General features: G+C 49.3%; 2 protein-coding genes across 5 annotated transcripts; one reads left to right on the top strand and one right to left on the bottom strand.

Moving 5' to 3' along the window:
- On the bottom strand, positions 1187-6063 carry YPEL4 (yippee like 4). The gene is made up of 5 exons (XM_003122717.5): positions 5753-6063; positions 3050-3374; positions 2829-2872; positions 2378-2486; positions 1187-2195 (listed from the first exon to the last, which is right to left on the bottom strand). The coding sequence occupies exons 2-5, from the start codon at positions 3188-3190 to the stop codon at positions 2106-2108; spliced, it is 384 nt and encodes a 127-aa protein (XP_003122765.1). The 5' UTR covers positions 3191-3374; positions 5753-6063; the 3' UTR covers positions 1187-2105.
- Positions 10224-13275, top strand: CLP1 (cleavage and polyadenylation factor I subunit 1). 4 transcript variants are annotated; one of them, XM_005660899.2, is made up of 4 exons: positions 10253-10370; positions 10541-10610; positions 11109-11736; positions 12140-13275. In XM_005660899.2, the coding sequence occupies exons 3-4, from the start codon at positions 11131-11133 to the stop codon at positions 12809-12811; spliced, it is 1278 nt and encodes a 425-aa protein (XP_005660956.1). In that variant the 5' UTR covers positions 10253-10370; positions 10541-10610; positions 11109-11130; the 3' UTR covers positions 12812-13275. The 4 variants fall into 4 exon arrangements, with proteins under 4 accessions (XP_003122764.1, XP_005660956.1, XP_013849767.1 ...); XM_013994313.2 differs by having other exon boundaries at positions 11089-11736; XM_003122716.3 differs by lacking the exon at positions 10541-10610 and having other exon boundaries at positions 10224-10370.

Here is an 18646-nt window from a genome sequence, read left to right as displayed (position 1 = left end):
AACAATACTCTTTGAGCCTCTTCTCTGGACGCAAAACAGCCACTCGATGATGCCACTCGTTAAAAGCCAAGACATTTTCTGTATTTCCTTAAGGCTGAAGTGTTTCGAGGTGAGAATGAAGTGAGATGGAACCCCTAAGTGTTTTATGGCCCCTGTCTGTCTTGCCTGTGTTACCTCTCACCCACTTGAGTCTATGTTCCAGTCATAGGAGACTTTTATTTCCTCCTCACATTAACTTGAGCCACTTGACACTCGGTTCCCTTGGCCTGATATATCCCCCACTCCGCTCTCTTCCTCTTTGCCCACCCAACTTCTCATTGTTTAAGTGCCCCTTAGTCACCACTTCAGCAAAGCCTTCCTTCACTCCTCAAATCTAGGCTAAGCCTCTCCTGTGAGCTCCCGATCTTACTCCCCCAGCTCTGCTCAGAGCCCTTGTCACCTTCTGGAAGTGCCTGGTTATTACTGTCTGTCTTCCCACTAGACTGCAAGCTCCATGAGGTCAGGCCATGACTGCCTCGTCCGCCACTGCATTCCCAGTGCTGAACAAGTCCTGGCCAGTAAGAGGTGCTCTGCGAATATTTACAGTGTCCATGAGCGAATCTGGAAGTAACAACTAGCTTACAAAAACTGATTTTTGTGATGTGTACGTACCATCCTCCTTGCTGTTGCCAGTGACCCCACAACAATAGGAATTTCCCATCACTGCCAAATATGGCACTTGGGTCACATGGCTGCACTGATGCTGTGATTTTGAGCTATTTTGTTCCACTTTGTATCAGCTGCCAGGGCAGCACCTTGGCTGATCGATTTTCCTTTTAGCCTTAAGTGTGGCCATGAGCTGACCAAAACATTTCCAGAGCCAGGCTGAGAGGCATTGGGACCCAAGAAAACCCTTGCTCTGGGATGAAGCTTTTCCAGACGCCTAATCCAGGCAAAAATGGATTTGTTGTCAAGGGCTCCAAAAGGCAAGCAGTTTTGGATGCTCCAGCTGGAATAGCACTCACAAAATCCATCTCATTAAGTAAAACCTCACTTGAATCTCCATCCCTTGTATCTTGCCATAGACAAAGCAGTTGCTGCCCCCTAGTGGTCTGAAGGGGCAGTTCAGGGTGGGGGTGGTGAGGAGGTGTGACTCGATAGTCTATGGTTCTGCTCCAGGAAGAAAAGTCAGAGGATAGAGCGCCTCTTGGTTGCTTTTCCCCTTTTTATTAAAAATAGACCCAAACACTTTATGTATCATACAAAAGTTTCATTCGCTGGTGGCAGCCACGAGGAAGCCTGGCCCCCGTAGCACTGATGTCCCACCTTCCCTCCAAGGGACTGGGTCCCTGGAGCAGTGGCTGGGCCTCGGAGAACACCCACTAAGACTGCTTGCTCTGGAAACTGCCAGCTGGGGGTGGGGGCTGTTCCAGGGGCCACTCCCCGCCCCACCCAATAGCAAAGGTCAGATACTCAAAAGTGCCTCTTTAGTGCCAAGATAAACTTAACAAGTGGAGTGAAATGGAAACCCCTGTGATTTTTTTATTATTTCCCAGGGCCTGGGATTTGGGTTTTTGGTTTTTTTTTTTCTTTTTTTCTTCCACCCCCAGATCCTTTCTCCTACGCATGGGGGTGGGAAACTTCACCCTCAGAGACCCTGGTGTCTGAAGCCAAAATTTCACTCCAGCTCGAGCCTTTTCTCATCTGCTGTTCTGTGGCCATGATCTACCAGCCCCATGACTCGAGATTTGTCCTCCGCTCACTTCCAGAGGTGGAGTAAACACTGATTCCTCTCATGGTCCTCTCTGCCTGAGTCTGCACCCTACCATCCTCACAATTTTCAGGACCTTGGGGCTAGAAGGACCCACAACCATCCCTTTCCCCCAGTCTGTCTTCCCCTGACTGCTGCCCACTCCTGAGCCATCAACACCCCTGGGGTACCCCAGACCCCTGTTCCAAAGGGGCCTGGGAGTGATGAGGTGGGGGTGGGGGAGGGGTTGGCGGGAGCCGGGTTCCCCCCAGGGGTGGGGCAGTACTCATGCTGGTATGGACTGCTTGGCAGGGCCAGGGGACAGGTGTGGGGAGGGTGGGGCATGCGGAGGAAGGGCACAGCCTGCCTGAGCCCCTCAGTCCCAGCCGTTGTCCTTCACCATGTGTGACATTTCAATGATGTACTTCCCTTCTTTGTACTTCTGGCTTGTCTCGAAAGCTTGTTCCTGGCGGAGGAGAAGAGGCAACTGTAGGACAAAGCAGTTCTCTGCCAGGCCCTCCTACTGCCCCCAGCCTCCCCGACCTACTCCAACCCAACTACGAGCCCCCTCTTCCCTCTGGTCCCTGGGGATGAAGGGCTGTGGGGACGGGCCACTTCAAAGGGCAGCCCCTCTCCCCAGGTACTTACATATTTCCAGCCCAGGGTGGTTTTGCAGCTCTCGCAGAAAATATCAGCTACTGAGTGGAGCCCCGTGAGCAGGAGGCGCTGTTCAGCTGGCCCACAACCCACGTTGACCCTGTCTCAGGAAACAGAAAGGACCCAGCACCCAGGGGGATGGCCCTGTCAGTCTGGCCCCCAAAGAGCCCAAAGGAACTTCCGTCTGGGGAAAGCTTAACCCGCCCAGCTAGAAGCCCCTGGCTTCAGCAATCCACCCCTCTCTGTCTAGTGCCTGGGTGGCCTTTCTCCAGGGCTGGGCCCAGATGCCCCACCAAAGATGTGCAGACTGAGTTTCTGAGCCCCTGGGCAAAAGGAGAGACAAGAGCAGAAGGCGCAAGGCTACCTTTGGCTGGCTCACCCCCTTTCTGCACACAGGAGAGTCACACACACACAAGCTCACATGCACAAGAAGTAGACTCACACGGAGTTGAACAGGTATGCTCGGCCATGGCTTCCTTGGAAGGACTGTGGAGACATGGGACAGACAGTGACTATGGAGTCGCCCTTGGCCCTAGGGTCACCCTCAGCCAGAAACCCCCAGGGGCATGGAGGGAGGACGGACTTTGTGGCCTCACCCCAGGTGAGGTTTGGACACACCTGGTGGGGGAGAGGAAGGGAGTGGCAGGCTCCCACCTGGCATACCTTGGAAATAAGCTCATCATGTTTGGCCAGGTGTGCGCGGCAGTGGACGCAGCTGTAGGTGCGGTGGCAGCGGGGCAAGTAGCTGCGGAACGTCTTGGTGGGGAGGCAGGCAGGGCCTGGGCCAGGGTCACAGCTGGGCATGACGGGCTGGAGGACGATGCCCTGGCGGGCAGGCGGGGCTGGCGCCGTGCAGCCCCCGCACAGACGGTCGCAGGTGAAGCAGCGGAGCAGGTTGGCTAGAGCCGTGTTTCAGGGCAGGAGAAATGTGGGGGGGCTGCCCGGCCAGGGCCCCCCCAGACGTGAACCAGATAGAAATAGAAGTCACCTGGGAAGAGGAGAAGGTGCATCGGAAGAGCCACGATGGCGTAAAGAGCCCCTCCTGGAGGGATGGAAAAGATGGGACCCGCTCCCCTCTACCCTCCTCCCCCCATGACCATCCACCCTCCTCAGCATCCAGCCTGTGTCTCCCTGTGCCCTGGATGTCAAGTCTGCTCTGGCAAGCCTGGCAGCGGTTCCAGGCCTCTAGCCCAGGAGGTGGTGTCTCCCTCCTGGGGCGAGAGCAGCCTCCATCATTTTCCACTGAGAGCAGCCCGCCCCGCTGGCACAAGCGCTGCCATGGGAGCAACGTCATTTGCAAGTGCTCTTTCCTTGATTTTCTGTTCTTTTGCAGACCTGCATCCCACATGCACTGGGTAGGCTCCGTGTCTCTGGGGCTCAAAGCTTTTTAAAAGTTGGGGGTGCCTGGCATTTTTTTCTTTCTTCTGGCTTCCAGTTGCAATGTAATTGGTCCATCATACACTTTGTGTGGGAGGGAGGGGCGTGGTGAGAAAGGGAAGGAGAACAGGCCGGCAGGTGCGCATGCACTCCGCTCCAGCCCTCTCTTGCGCTGGGGACCTGCGTGCTGAAAACTAGAACTTGATGGATGTTTCCTCTGGTACCAAAGACCTCAGATGCGGCTGCAGCCCAAGTCTGCGCCTCAGTCCACTCATTCTGGCCCAGAAGCAGCACCTGGCTGTCTTCTCAGCCCCTCTCCCCTGCCCTCTGTAACTGTTGCCTTAGCCCTCAGTTAAGGACTTGGGCACCCAGCCTATCTTTCCTTCGGGAGAATCTGACAGCTGGAACCAATAGGAAGTACGGACGGTGTCAGAGAGGCTGCACTCCTGGACCTTGTTGTGTAGTGTGGGAACAATGTCTAAGATGGGCAGCTCAAGAGGGGGCTCTTAAAACCCGTGCTTTGGGGCACAAGGCAGAGAGTGTTTCTTTCCACCTTCTCCCAGGGGCAGGGACAAACAGCGTGACTCTATGGGTGGCATGAGATAAAAGAATTGTTGGGTTCTGATTAAGAACCTTGAAGAAGATGCCCAGACTCCAGTCCCAGAGCGGAAGAGGGTGCTGGAGGCAGAGGATAAGGAGGGAGGGGTCCCCTGTTGGCTCTGATAAGCAAGTGAGCTGCTGCCTTCTCCTCTGTGGAGCCTTCAAACCCGTTGTAGGTGGTTTAGCCCAAGTCCTGTTCAAAGATGCCAGCTGGATGCTCGGGCAATGCTAGGCTACCAGGCAGAGCAGAGGCAGCATGGCTCGGAGCAGCCAGGGCAAACAGGATCTTGTCCTGTCCTGTCCTCTGCGATGGCCACCAGCACCCCAGCTGTTCCAGTGCTTCCTGCGTCCCAGAGGCAGTCTCCCTATGACAGCCCCCGACGGACAGCATCTTCAGTTCGACCCTCTCCCCCTGCCGGGGCCCAGGAAGACACCTTGGGCTGAGTTCAGGGTGACATTGGGCTCTGGCCGCAGGAAATGGGCCCTTGGCACCAGCAGAACACTTTGGCCTCCACTTCACAGGTCCGCTTGCAACTTTGCCTGCGAGTCCCCCCTGCAGCGCTCACTCCACCTAGCACACCTTCCAGGGGCCAGGGAGGGGGCCTTGCTCTGAGACTCCGACCCCAGCCTCCGGCACGCCTCCCTCCCTCTCTCTCTCCCCTGCTTCCCCATCCAGCGGAGGAGAAGCCAGAGAACCCCTCACAGGAGGGGCGGTGGGGAGAGTCAGGGTCACTTATCCCCCCCTCCCATCTCAGATTACCGGGAGAAGCAAGTTGGGCACATGACTGGGGGGAAAATACAAATAAAAAAATAAAGGCAAGCTGAGGGCTGGGGGGGAGGATGTTCCCCCCAAGTGAGATGGGGCTGGACCGTGGGAGGTTGGGGAGAGGGAGGGCTGGGGGAGGGGGATGCTGAGCAACCAGCGCTGACGGCAGAGGCACCGAGGCGGAGGCTCCAGGAACCAGGTGCGAATCCTGTGCCTCTTAGGGGAAAAGAAAAAAGGGAGGGGGCCACCTGCTCACGGTGGATTTTCTCATCAGCTGTGAGGCTTCGGCGCCCCCGGGCTGGCATTCTCAGTATGGTATGGTCCAAATAATGAGCAGCGCAGCCAGCTCCCAGGGCGGGCTTTGGGGTCTGCACCGGTAGCAAAACAATAAACAGTGATGCCTGATGCTGCAGCCAAAGTTGCCGGGAAATAAGTGCGGGAACCGTCAGAGCTTGGAGAGGGATGGAGGAGCTGAGAGAGAGGAGCGGAGGCAGCGGGGAGGGGGAAGGGAGGACAAAGGGTGGATGAATAATGCTTTTGCAAAGGGGAGAAAGCAACACGCAGCAGGAGGAGGAAATTTGCAAAGGGGAAAAGATTCATTTGGAGAAGGGCTGCCCCCTCACCTTGAGGTCGGCTCCAGAGATCTCCGTCTATCTCTCTCTCTCTCTCTCTCTCTCTCTTTCAAATCTCTCTGCTCACTCTTCTCTCTTCTCCTTCCGCTCCTCCAATTGGGAAGGGGATGGGGGCGGGGGAGGTTAGTTAGGGGCTCAAGACTGGGACTGCAAAGCTGGCCAGCTGCTGGGGGGGCCAGAGGTTGTCTCTCGTCTGTACCTCGGTCTGTGGGTGAATGTAGCTGTGTGTTGTGGAGCTGCATCATAACACTGTGAGTCATCCATCCCCCCACCCCCCTCACCTCCCACGTCAGAGCAGGGCTGGGAGACACAGGAGGCGGGCTGGGAGGAAGGGAGGGGGCAGGCGTTGAGGGATGGGGCCGGAGGAGGGATGCAGAGGGGTGGCAGCAGAGGGTCTGGCTGGCAGGGGAGCGGGTGCTAGAGGAGAGGCTGGTTGCTGAGGAGGAAGGCAGGAACCTGGGGGAAGGACGGGGCTGGGCAAGGATGGAGTACGGGTGGCAGGGCTGAAGGAAAGGAGGTGGCGAGACGGGTGACGGTGAGAGATGGATGCAGAGTCAGGCGCGTGCACACATTCAAGATGATACCTTTCCCGTTTCATCTCTGATACCAGCCCTGATGCAGGGCACAGAAAGACGTGTTCGTTGTCACATATGACATAGAGTGTCCCCAAGCTTGTACGGGGCACTTTCAAGCCTCAAAGCCTCAACTCAATACCCCCGAAGGAGTCACAGACTAAATATGACATCTCACGTTCAGGAACCTCTTAACTACTTCCAAATTATTTGTGCTTCATGGACAGAGGCTCCCACATTACATAAGATTCTCTACCGGGCTGTAAACTTCCTGAGGCAGGTCCTCTGGGAAGCTCTTCTCTGCGTCCCGGGACTGCATCGCTTAGCGCAGAGCTTTGCATACAGAAGGTGCTCACAAAACAGCAGCTGAGGTGCAGCTTCAGACGTGGTCCAAGTGTCTGGCTCTGCTCGCGGAGAGACCTGGGGGTGGAACCCCAGCTCTGCCAACACACTTAGGAACCACTGGGCAAGTTGCTGATAATCTTTGAGACCCTGTTTACCTCTTCTGGTAAAGGAAGCGAATAATATTTGCCTCATGGAGATGTGAAGTGAGAAAGCATTTCAATACCTAAAAAATGCCGCCAAGGTGATAGGCACGTGGTAAACAGTGGTTACTGTCATTTCAAAACAGTGTTCTCAACTTAATACCCCTAAACCCAGAGAGGACTTACAACTATTAAATTCGGATAGCTCAAGAGGTACATGCCAAAATTGTGTCTTATGAAGAGCTTAACATTTTTCAGTGTTATTTTTCTGACGGTTTCCAGTGATACTTCATTTAACCCAGAATATTGCTCATGAAGTGTTGCCCTGGGTATGTGGCTAAAGAATGTGGCCATTTTATCCCTCGAAAATAAAAACCCTGATTTCTAACCAAGGCTAACGTTCAGAAAATGAAGCACTTTTCACAAGGGAGAAGGTGGGGGGGATGTTAAGAAAGGAAAATGAGGTTGATGGGAGGCAGTGCTAGCTGGGTATGAAAAAGTGAAGGGAATTCTGAATATTTACTCTGGGAAGATTCTGGGATTTAACGTAAATTCTGAAAACACAATGTGGGTATCTTGAATGATGTTCCCAGAGGTTTGGGATTGAGAACTGAATAAAGAAAGAAGAGAGAAATGTTCTTGTCTGAGCAACGGACGGGAAGGGAAATGTAAGCGGACGGAGTTCCCGTCGTGGCTCAGTGGTTAGCGAATCCAACTAGGAACCGTGAGGTTGCAGGTTCGATTCCTGGCCTCGCTCAGTGGGTTAAGGATCTAGCGTTGCCGTGAGCTGTGGTGTAAGTCACAGATGAGGCTTGGATCTGGCATTGCTGTGGCTGTGATATAGGCCGGCAGCTGTGGCTCCGATTAGACCCCTAGCCTGGGAACTTCCATATGCCTTGGATGTGGCCCTGGAAAAGACAAAAAAAAGGGGGGGGGAATGTAAGTGGAGGAGGAATTCGTCGAGGAAAATAGTGGGAAGTGGGAAAAAGAAAGTGAGTAGTTGTTGAGAGCAAGGATCGAAAGTTTAGAAGCAAAAAAGATAACAGGTGATTTAACTCAGGAAGAAAATAAGGGTTAAGCTGGAAAGGAGAATAAAAAAGACATGTGAGGACAGTATTTATTTGGGGATGGGGCAGAGATGACTGGGGTGCTTAGTGAAAGATTGAAAGTGAGGAAAGAGAGTGCAGGGGAAACATAGATGGTTTAAATGTTGTGCCCCGACTATTTCTGTGTTTAAGAGGCAAAACAGAGAGTGGTCTAAAGGAGGGGAGGGGTTTCTTCTCCCTAAATTCAGCTTGAGATGGCTACCCAATATCCAAATAAAGATGACCTTCAGAAAACTGGGAGAAACAGTCTCAAGGCAGAGCGTGGAGGCAAAGAAACAGATCTTAGGAGAAAGACTGCAGGAAACAGGAGAGGGTGAGCTGACTCGGAGGGAAATTTGCAAATGGAAGACCAGAACGGAACTGCTGAAGAATCAATGAAAGATGAGGAAATACCTAATAGTTAATTGGAGAACTAATAACATGCATGGAGAATGAATTAAACAATTAAAGCAAACCCTCAAAGAAAGAACTGTGAGAAGTGAAGGTGTCACTCTTGAAAGTGAATGCTGGAGTTTCCTGGTGGTGCAGTGGGTTAAGGATTTGGTGTTGTCACTGCCACAGTTGGGGTCTCTACTGGGGCGAGGGTCGAATTCCTGGCCTCAGAACTTCTGCATGCCTGAGGTGGGGCCAAAAAAAAAAAAAAAAAAAAGTGAATGCTAAGGTAGGGCCAGTGGGAAACAAGGCAATCCAGAAAATCTCCCCAGGCTTTTCCACCCAGATTAACCAGGTAAACTGGACTAAAAAAAGTATGCATCTGTAAGCAGAGCTGACAATCACAGTGTGTTTGTACCTCACAGGATTCTTTGAGGATTAAATTTACCCCTGTAAAGCCCACAGAACACTATGTGACATCTAGCACTGTGCGTTCACTATTATTATAAGTGGACTCAAACTCCAAAGTCTTGGGTTTGAGAACTAGCTTGGGCAAGTCCCTTCATCTATCTTAGTCTCCTCCCTCACCTGAAATTGAGTAGAGCTGACTTGACAGGTGGCTGTGAAAGAGGATAGCTGAAAGGGTTTTGTGAAATGTAAACTACAAATGGATGGCATCTTTGTAGCTCCCCCTCCTCAACCTCTAATAAAAACTTAAGAGCTAAGGAATTCCCCTCCTGATGCAGAGGAAATGAATCCGACTAAGAATCGTGAGGTCGTAGGTTCGATCCCTGGTCTTGCCTAGTGGGTTAAGGATGCAGCGCAGCCGTGAGCTGTGGTGTAGGTGGCAGACGCAGCTTGGATCTGGCGTTGCTGTGGCTGTGGTATAGGCCAGCAGCTGTAGCTCTGATTAGACCCCTAGCCTGGGAACCTCCATATGCCACTGGTACGGCCCTAAAAGGACAAAAAGATAAATAAAACAATTTTGGCTGGGTATTGTTTTTATCCATATTTTACAATTAAGAAACTAGGTGTTAGAAAGTTTAAGCCCGTGATTTGCCCAAAGTCCCACAGTAAGCAAGCGGCATAGCAAAGAATACAAGATTCCAAGTCCAAGCTCATCAGAAGAGTACAGACATTGCCCAACCTGTTGTTTGTTGGATAAATGACTGACCTTGTATAACTGCCAGGGATTTAGGGAGGGAAACAGAGTTCCCAACAAAACACCTTGATCAATAAGAGGAGTGGGTATTTTCTTGTAATGCAGCAGGTTAAGGATCTGGCATTGTCACTGCAGCGGCTTTGGTCACTGCTGTGCCGCGGATTTGATTCCTGGCCCAGAAATTTCCACACACCACGGGTGGGGCCAAAAATAAATGAGAGGTTGTTGGGAAATGACTGACTTACAGAGTAAGTGGAAGAATTCTTGCACTTTTATTCAAAAAACATTTTTTTAATGACCCCTAGGGGCCAAGCACTGTATCAGTTAATTGGTGACGGTTCAGGTCCGGGTTGGTCTCTGTTTATGCTGTTTTCCTCCACTTTCTCTACCCCTAGGTTTTCTCGTATCCAAATGGAGTTTCCCTAATTTCCCCGCTTCCAGGCGACCATGGGACCTAAATAATGTCCCCTTCCCTCCGTCTTTCCCCTTCCCGGAGGGCAGTTGAGCGGAGAACAGCGGTGAGCATCCGCATCCTCTGCGCTTTGGTGTCCATTGACCCTTCCGCCAGTCCCCGCCCCGCGCGGGGGCGTAACCGCCACTCCACCCCCTTCCCTCCCGTGGAAACGCGAACTTCGGCGGCCGCCGCCCCGCCCACCGCTGACATCACGATCAAAACAATCCTTTAACTACAAGTCCCAGAAGGCCCAGCGACTGCGCCAGGTGGTCGCTCGCAGCGGTTCTGGCACGACTACATGTCCCAGGGAGCACCGCGCGTCCACATCTCCTCTACTGCGCAAGTAAGGAAACGCCCAAGTTTCCGGCGTGGATCTAGGCGAGCGCGGTTAGCAGTTGGTCTGAGTTTCTGCCTAGGAGGGCTTTTTGATTTACAAGGTTGGGTTCGTGCCTGTACAGGTAAGGTAATAAGCTTAGGAACGCACCGTCGCCTCCTTGGAGCGTGGACAGGTTTCACTGTCTAGGGAGGCTAGGACAAACGCTGGATTTAGAGCTGCGGTCTGGGATCAGAGATAATTCTTCGCTTTTCCTCGGCGTTTTCTAGTTCACGAACTTTTTTTCTCCTCCAGCAATCCCTGTTAATCCCCAGAACTTTGTGTGTGGAAGGGGAAGTGCCTCCAGTTGACAACTGAGGAAGAGGTGATTGATTTCTCTAAAGACACTACCTAGTAGTTGCTGAGCAGGGCCTTAATTCTGTTTTCTAAGTCGGAAACCGGAAACCGATATTCTCTGCTTTACATCGAATTACTAACGCCTTTCTTGTTGACTAAGAGGCTTAGGGAGTGGCCATCTGTTGCCTTTTCAACTCTGGAATATCCCAGTTGAGTGGTGAAGGGGGCGATGAAGGCGATGAAATCAAGTCTGTCAATCTGTAGAGACTGCTTTCTTTTTATTTCTGAGTCATTTATTCCCTCGGTGTATTTATAGAGGTGCCTTTGGGTTGTCTAGCCCCATCCTAGGTACTAGAGTTCCAACCCTTACATTCTTGTGAGGGTAGACAGACAATAAACAAATATATAGTGAAGCGGATGGTGATCAGAGATAAGGAGAAAAATAAAGCAGGGTAAAGAGAAACTGCCAGTGAAGGATTTTGAACTGAGTCCTAACTTATGTTTAGATCTGACATTTGTGTTCTAGGCACAACAACTACGCAGAAAAGATGGGAGAGGAGGCCAATGATGACAAGAAGCCAACAACTAAATTTGAACTCGAGCGAGAAACAGAACTTCGCTTTGAGGTGGAGGCATCTCAGTCAGTTCAGCTGGAGCTGCTGGCTGGCATGGCAGAAATCTTTGGCACAGAGCTGACCCGAAACAAGAAATTCACCTTTGATGCTGGTGCCAAGGTGGCTGTTTTCACTTGGCATGGCTGTTCGCTACAGCTCAGTGGTCGCACCGAGGTGGCTTATGTCTCCAAAGACACCCCTATGTTGCTTTATCTCAACACTCACACTGCCTTGGAGCAGATGCGGAGGCAGGCAGAGAAGGAAGAAGAGCGAGGTCCCCGGGTGATGGTAGTGGGCCCCACTGATGTGGGCAAGTCCACAGTGTGCCGTCTACTGCTCAACTATGCAGTGCGCTTGGGCCGCCGTCCCACTTACGTGGAGCTGGATGTAGGCCAGGGCTCTGTGTCCATCCCTGGTACCATGGGGGCCCTCTACATTGAACGGCCAGCAGATGTTGAAGAGGGATTCTCCATCCAGGCTCCTTTGGTGTATCATTTTGGTTCCACCACTCCTGGAACCAACATCAAGCTTTATAATAAGGTCAGAGCCAGGGCCAAGGTGGGGTGGAGGGAAGGGCTGCTGTCAGGGTTGAAAACTGTGCAGAAGTTTGCTAATTAAAACTCTTTGCTCCCTCTCGGCTGGTATATTGCTCCATGATTTTAGGAAAGACAATTTGAAAATAAGTCCATCTCAAACTGTTAAACGTTTCTGCGGACCCATTCTTAAGTAATTTATTAAATTTCCATTTCGGACATGAAACAGAGGAGACAGAAGAAGCAACGCAAAATAAAAATTAAATCCATGTTACGGGGTCAAAACCACAGCCATGAAAAATGTCATTTTTCTTATACCTGATACCACTTGTTCTAAAGAAAGATAAAATAGCCTTGGGTTTGTTTCTTTTGGTGTTTTTTTTTCCTCACTTTGCTTCTTTCTTTTGCAGATTACATCTCGCTTAGCAGATGTGTTCAACCAAAGATGTGAAGTGAACAGAAGGGCCTCTGTGAGTGGCTGTGTCATTAACACCTGTGGCTGGGTCAAGGGCTCTGGTTACCAGGCCCTGGTGCATGCGGCCTCAGCTTTTGAGGTGGATGTCGTTGTGGTCCTGGATCAAGAACGACTGTACAATGAGCTGAAACGAGACCTGCCTCACTTCGTACGCACTGTGCTGCTCCCTAAATCAGGGGGTGTGGTTGAGCGCTCCAAGGACTTCCGGCGGGAATGTAGGGATGAACGAATCCGTGAGTATTTCTACGGATTCCGGGGCTGTTTCTATCCCCACGCCTTTAACGTCAAATTTTCAGATGTGAAAATCTACAAAGTCGGGGCACCCACCATCCCAGACTCCTGTTTGCCCTTGGGCATGTCTCAGGAGGACAATCAGCTCAAGCTGGTCCCTGTCACTCCTGGCCGAGATATGGTGCACCACCTCCTGAGTGTTAGCACTGCCGAGGGCACAGAGGAGAACCTTTCTGAGACCAGTGTGGCTGGCTTCATTGTGGTGACCAGTGTGGACCTGGAGCATCAAGTGTTTACTGTGCTCTCCCCAGCCCCCCGCCCCCTGCCTAAGAACTTCCTTCTCATCATGGATATCCGGTTCATGGATCTTAAGTAGAGATCAGCAGGAAGCTTTGCTGCTTGGGGGCGTAGAGATCTCCTGGCCATCACAAAGGCAGATGGGTGAAGTGTGGGAATCTCTTGAGACCAGGCTGACCAGTAAGTCATGGACTAGCAGAAAGCATATATTCTACCTCTTAAAACAGGTGATAATAACCTAACCCTTTTGATCTTGAACCAAAAGGAAAACTGTAAGAATATAATTGGTTTCTTAGATTACCTAAGGTGTCACTTTGAATTCTTTGAGTTCCAGAAAAATCCCATTTCATTCACTGTGCTACTATGTGGACTAATTCTGAGGAGGGATTTTTTTTTTTTAATATTACTGCTTTATATTCTGTATATAGTACTTGTTATCTCGTTTATGCAGGGTGAAAGAGTGAATTTGAAGGACTCCTTCCAATAAAGTTCATATTTGGGAAAAAAAACTATTTTAATAAATATTTTTGCCATATCACAGAAGTTGGTATAAGTTGTTTTTTTTAATTTTGTTCTTTTCCTCATTGTGGAAACATTATTGGGGTAACTTATTGTTGAATGTCTAGAGAAAAGGAAAGCAAAGAGTTCACCTGTGAGCTTAGCGAGTGGCTTGGGTCACTGCTGTGGTTTGGGTTCAATCCCTGGCCTGGGAAACTTCCACATGCCTCTGCCAAGGCCAAAAAAAGAAACACAAAAAAATGTAAATTGAGTTTTCAGGGGATAAGCTAGGAAAGCCTGTTCTTTTTGATCTCTTGCAAATGATTAGTGTTCCTAGTTTGGACTTGTATTATTAAGTATCTGATGCTCTTCATTCATTCTTTCCACAAATTTTCATCATACACCTACCATGTAACATGGGCCATTCTAGATGGGGGGAACAAGATAGACAACGTCTTACGGAGCTTACATTAGAGAATAAATATTAAAAGATGAGTGCTGGAGTTCCTGTTGTGGCACAGCGGAAATGAATCCGACTAGGAACCATGAGGTTGCAGGTTCGACCTCTGGCTTCGCTAAGTGCGCTAAGGATCTGGCGTCGCCCTGAGACACGTGAGACGCAGACTCGCTCGGATCTGGCCTGGCTGTGGCTGTGGTGTAGGCTGGCAGCTGCAGCTCCGATTAGACCCCTAGCCTGGGAACCTCCATGTGCCACCGGTGCAGCCCTCAAAAGACAAAAAAAAAAAAAACCCAAAAATAAAAAATAGCAGAAGAGTGTTATACAGAGAGACTTAAGGTTGGCTGATATGAGACAGAGTGGCTGGGGGCTACTTTAGATTGACTGGTTGAGAAAGGCCTCTTCTGAGTGCACTTTTTGAGTTAAGACCTGAATGGCTGTCTGAAATTGGGGCAAAGAAAGTCTTCCAGGTGGAGGAAACAGTGCAAAACCCTAAGAAAGGAAAAAGCTGGCGTTCCCATCGTGGCTCTGCAGAAATGAGTCTGATTAGTATCCATGAGGACGCAGGTTCAATCCCTGGCCTAGCTCAGTGGGTTAAGGATCCAGCATTGCTGTGGCTGTGGTGTAAGCCAGTGGCTACAGCTCTGATCCAGTGCCTAGCCTGGGAGCCTCATATGCCCCATATGCCAAGGGTGCGGCCCTTAAAAAAAAAAAAGGAAAAAGCTTAATGTGTTGGGTGGAGGGAAAGGCCAATATGGTTGGAGTGTAGTGAGTCAAGGGGAGAGGTAAAAATAGAGGCTGGAGGGGAGCCAGCAAAGACCAGAGCATACAGGGTTTTGTAATCTAAGAGCAGTGGGAAATGATGGAAGAAGGTAATGTCTTTGTCCCTTTGAGCGGCTGTTAAAAAATACCACAGACTGGGTAGCTTATAAAAGGTCAGAAATTTTTCACAGTTCTTTAGGCTGGAAAGGCCAAAATCAAGGCACCAGCATGCGCATGTTCCAATAAGGGTTCTTTTCCAAGTTGTAGATTGCCTGTTTCAACTGTATGCTCACACAGTAAAAGGGGCAAGGGAGCTCTCTGGAGTCTCTTTCATAAAGGCACGAATCCCATTCACGAAGGCTCTACATTCATGACCTTAGCATTAGGTCTCATCTCCTAATACCATTGTTGTCACCTTTGGGAGTTAGGATTTCAGCATGTGTGTGGCGGGGTGGGGGGTGGGGGAAAGGGCACAAAAATTCAGACTATAGAGGGTGGTTAAACAGGAATAGCACGATTAAATTTACATTGAAAATTGGCTGCTGTGGGGAAAATAGATTATAGAGGCAAGAGAAGGACACAAGCTAGGGGGATTTTGTGGTATCTTCAATGTGAGAATGAATTAGAAGAGGGCAGCAGGGGTAGAGTTGGTGAGTAGATTGCCTTGGGATGTTTTAGAGGTAAAATGGATAGAACTTGCTGATGGGAGTGGTGAAGAAAAGCAAATGAAATCAAAGGTGATGCTTACAGTGTTTATTTGAGCTACCACACTGGATCCAAGATTGGGGAAACTGGGAGGGGAAAGGGAACAGCAGAAGTTCTACTTGGGGAGTTCCCGTGGCGCAGTGGAAACGAACCCAACTAGGAATCATGAGGTTTCGGGTTTCATCCCTGGTCTCACTCAGTGGGTTAAGAATCCTGCGTTGCCGTGGCTGTGGTGTAGGCCGGCAGCTACAGCTCTGATTCAACCCCTAGCCTGGGAACCTCCATATGCTGTGGGTATGGCCCTAAAAAAAAAAAAAGAAAAAGAAAGAAAAAAGTTCTATTTGAGCAATGTTAAGTTTGAGCTAGTAGTCATCCATGGGGGGGGGGGTGCCACTCAGACAGTTGGAAATTGAATCAGGAGGGTTGGGAAAAGTTAAGAGTTGAAGGTTCATGAGAGACTTTGGCTTATTAGAGGAAATTTAAAGCAATGGTATTGGATAAAGTCACTTAGGGACTGTGTAAATGGAAATCAAAAGGAGGCAGAAGACAGACTTTCAGGGTACTCCAAACATAAGCAGTAAAACATAATGGGAGCTAGCAAAGGAGGCCTGACATGATCTGGAAGCACAGAAGTTGGTGTTGACCTTGAAGAGTATTGTCTTGAAGTGGTGGGGATGAAAGTCCTATTGAAACATATTGAGGAGAAAATATTAACTGGGAAGTAGAGATAACTGTAGATAACTTTCAAGAAGCTTTGCTAAGAAAGGAAGTAGGGTAGGAGTATGGGGTGAAGGGACAGTTTGTTAGGTTTTTAGAGAGGATGCCTTTTAGCATATCAACAGAATTCTACAGGGAGAAAATTTAATAATGGGTATGGGTGTGTTCTTGACACTCCTTTTTTTCCTGTTTTTTTTTTTTTTAATTTTTTAAATAAAATATCAAAGATAAAATTCAGAGGAAAATGCAGTAGTGAAGGGTATAGGATCCAGAGCACAAGGGGAGATACTGTCCCTTAACACAAAGACATTTCACAAGGACAAGAGGGAAGGCAGCATTTAAACACAAACAGGGGAGTTTCCGTTGTGGCACAGTGGTTAGCGAATCTGACTAGGAACCATGAGGTTGCGGGTTTGAACCCTGGCCTTGCTCAGTGGGTTAAGGGTCCGGCGTTGCCGTGAACTGTGGTGTAGGTTGCAGATGCAGCTCAGATCCCACGATGCTGTGGCTCTGGCATAGGCCGGCGGCTACAGCTCCAATTCAACCCCTAGCCTGGGAACCTCCATATGCCATGGGAGTGGCTGCAGAAAAGGCAAAAAAAAAAAAAAAGACAAAAACCCCCAAACAAACTGGGTCATTGGTGGTTTTGGGGCTGAAAGGGCATTCTTCTCTTTGCTTAAATCCAAGGGTAGCATTTTGTTCTTGACTGCCGGTTTACTTACCAGTGAGTTGAACTAAATAAAAATGACCCTGTGGTTTGCTATCTATAGACATGAATTGCAAGTGGAGCAGATTTGAAGAAGTATAGATAAACTACACTAGAGAAAACTATATGGTACTACTTGATATACATAGCAAGGTAGTTCATTTTAAGTTTGGTGGTCTGGATATCCTATTGTTTTAGCCTAGATTTTACTGTGCAATACTTTTCAGAAGTGGCTGGCAATTTAAACCTTACGTTCTATTAAACATCCTTTCAGGGAAATATTTTGCATGATTCTTTTTTTTATAGTAATTTTTTATTTTTTCCATTATAGTTGATTTACAGTGTTCTATCAGTTTCCTACCGCACAACAAGATGACCCAGGGAGTTTCCGTTGTGGCTCAGTGGTTAATGAATCCGACTAGGAACCATGAAGTTTCGGATTCGATCCCCGGTCTTTCTCAGTGGGTTAAGGATCCAGCATAATGCCGTGAGCTGTGGTGTAGATTGCAGATGAGGCTCACATCTCGAGTTGCTGTGGCTCTGGCGTAGGCCAGTGGCTGCAGCTCCAATTCGATCCCTAGCCTGGGAACTTCCATATGCCGCATGTGGGGCCATAAAAAGCAAAAAAAAAAAAAAAAAAAATCAAGAAAAGCATAAAATAGAAAAATGAATTTTACCTGCTGTATAGCACACAGAACTCAATCACTTTGTCGTACAGCAGGAATTATCACAACCTTGTAAATCAACTGTATTTCAATACAACAAAAAAAGCAAAAAAAAAGAAATTTAATTTCTAAGGATATAAATTAACCTAACTTGCAGCTAAAAAAGCCTCTCTAAATGAAACAAATATTGTATTTCCAATAATACTTTAACTTTACCTTTTATAAGGTCTAAAGTTTTTAAATATTTCATTTTTTAGTTTATTAATATTTTTTGCTTTTTAAGGCTCCACCTGCAGCATATGGAGGTTCACAGGCTAGGGGCCAAATCGGAGCTGTAGCTGCCTGCCGGCCTGCCCCACAGCCACAGCCCACGCAGAATTCCAGTGGAGCCTGCAACCTACACCACAGCTCACAGCAATGCCGGATACCCCACCCACTGAGCGAGGCCAGGGATCCAACCTGCAACCTCATGGATACTAGTCAGATTCGTTAACTACTTAGCCATGACAGGAACTCCAAGATTTCATTTTTTAAATACACACTGTCATTAAAAGAGCTATGCAGGAGTTCCCACCAAGGACTCGACTTGTCTCTGTGGCAGAGCAAGTTTCATCCCCAGCCTGGTGCAGTGGGTTATGGATATGTAGAGAAGGTCGCAGCTGCGGCTCCTATTCCATCCCTGGCCCCGGAACTACCATATGCTGCGGGTGCCGCCATTAAAACAAACAAACAACAACAAAACAAAACTCTGAAGCATGCAGCAACAAATGGTAGATTGAGGCACTTAGCAAGCATGTAATAGAACCTGTTACATAAGCCATGTCAGAGAAAGAACTAGATTAGACCTCAGAAAAGAAGGCAGATCTTTCCCATGCCGCCTAGTGCTCAGAGCATATTTTAAACTAGCAACATTTGACACCAAAGACCAGGACAGACCGCAGGATTTAGAATCACACTTTACAGGTGAGGAATCTTGGCTTCAGTGAAGTGGCTGGTGGAACACTTTTGAAAGACTATTACGTAATAGCCAGGGCAGCTTTCAAAAAAGAAATGGCCTTGAGCTAAATGAGAACACCAGGCCTTGCTCTTGGGTTCACAACGTTGTAGGGCTAATTAGGACAAGATGTGGCGCTGTGATCTATGTAGCGTTGGCCAGCAGCTCCAGAGACAGGAGCTTCTAGAGAATCTTTTCCTTCCTGCCTGTATTTCCCGGATTGGGCGAGGTTACATGTCGGCACCCAGCTCAGGGGCTGCAGTGAAACGCTAAGGGAATCAGGCGAAGCCAAGAGTCAGCTCCCACTCCGGGGGGTTGCGACTGCCTCAGCGCGCGTCCTGTGTTCCTCTTCCACGGTTGGCACTATGGTTCCAAAGCTCGCGCTCGCTCTCCTTCCTCTTCCTCCTAGG

This window comes from Sus scrofa, chromosome 2 (assembly GCF_000003025.6).
Source record: "Sus scrofa isolate TJ Tabasco breed Duroc chromosome 2, Sscrofa11.1, whole genome shotgun sequence".
Lineage (NCBI taxonomy): Eukaryota > Metazoa > Chordata > Mammalia > Artiodactyla > Suidae > Sus > Sus scrofa.
The sequence above is the reverse complement of the archived record's forward strand: the minus strand, read 5'-3'. Positions and strand labels throughout refer to the sequence as shown.

What these genes read in the sequence shown, in the direction of transcription:
- YPEL4 (XM_003122717.5), bottom strand. Translation starts at nt 3,190, where the DNA reads ATGCCCAGCTGTGACCCTGGCCCAGGCCCTGCCTGCCTCCCCACCAAG. An exon ending in GCATACCTGTTCAACTCCGT is followed by an intron (nt 2,487 to 2,828) that starts GTGAGTCTACTT and finishes TTCCTGAGACAG; the next exon opens with GGTCAACGTGGGTTGTGGGC. An exon ending in CCACCCTGGGCTGGAAATAT is followed by an intron (nt 2,196 to 2,377) that starts GTAAGTACCTGG and finishes CTCCTCCGCCAG; the next exon opens with GAACAAGCTTTCGAGACAAG.
- CLP1 (XM_003122716.3), top strand. Translation starts at nt 11,131, where the DNA reads ATGGGAGAGGAGGCCAATGATGACAAGAAGCCAACAACTAAATTTGAA. An exon ending in ACATCAAGCTTTATAATAAG is followed by an intron (nt 11,737 to 12,139) that starts GTCAGAGCCAGG and finishes TTTCTTTTGCAG; the next exon opens with ATTACATCTCGCTTAGCAGA.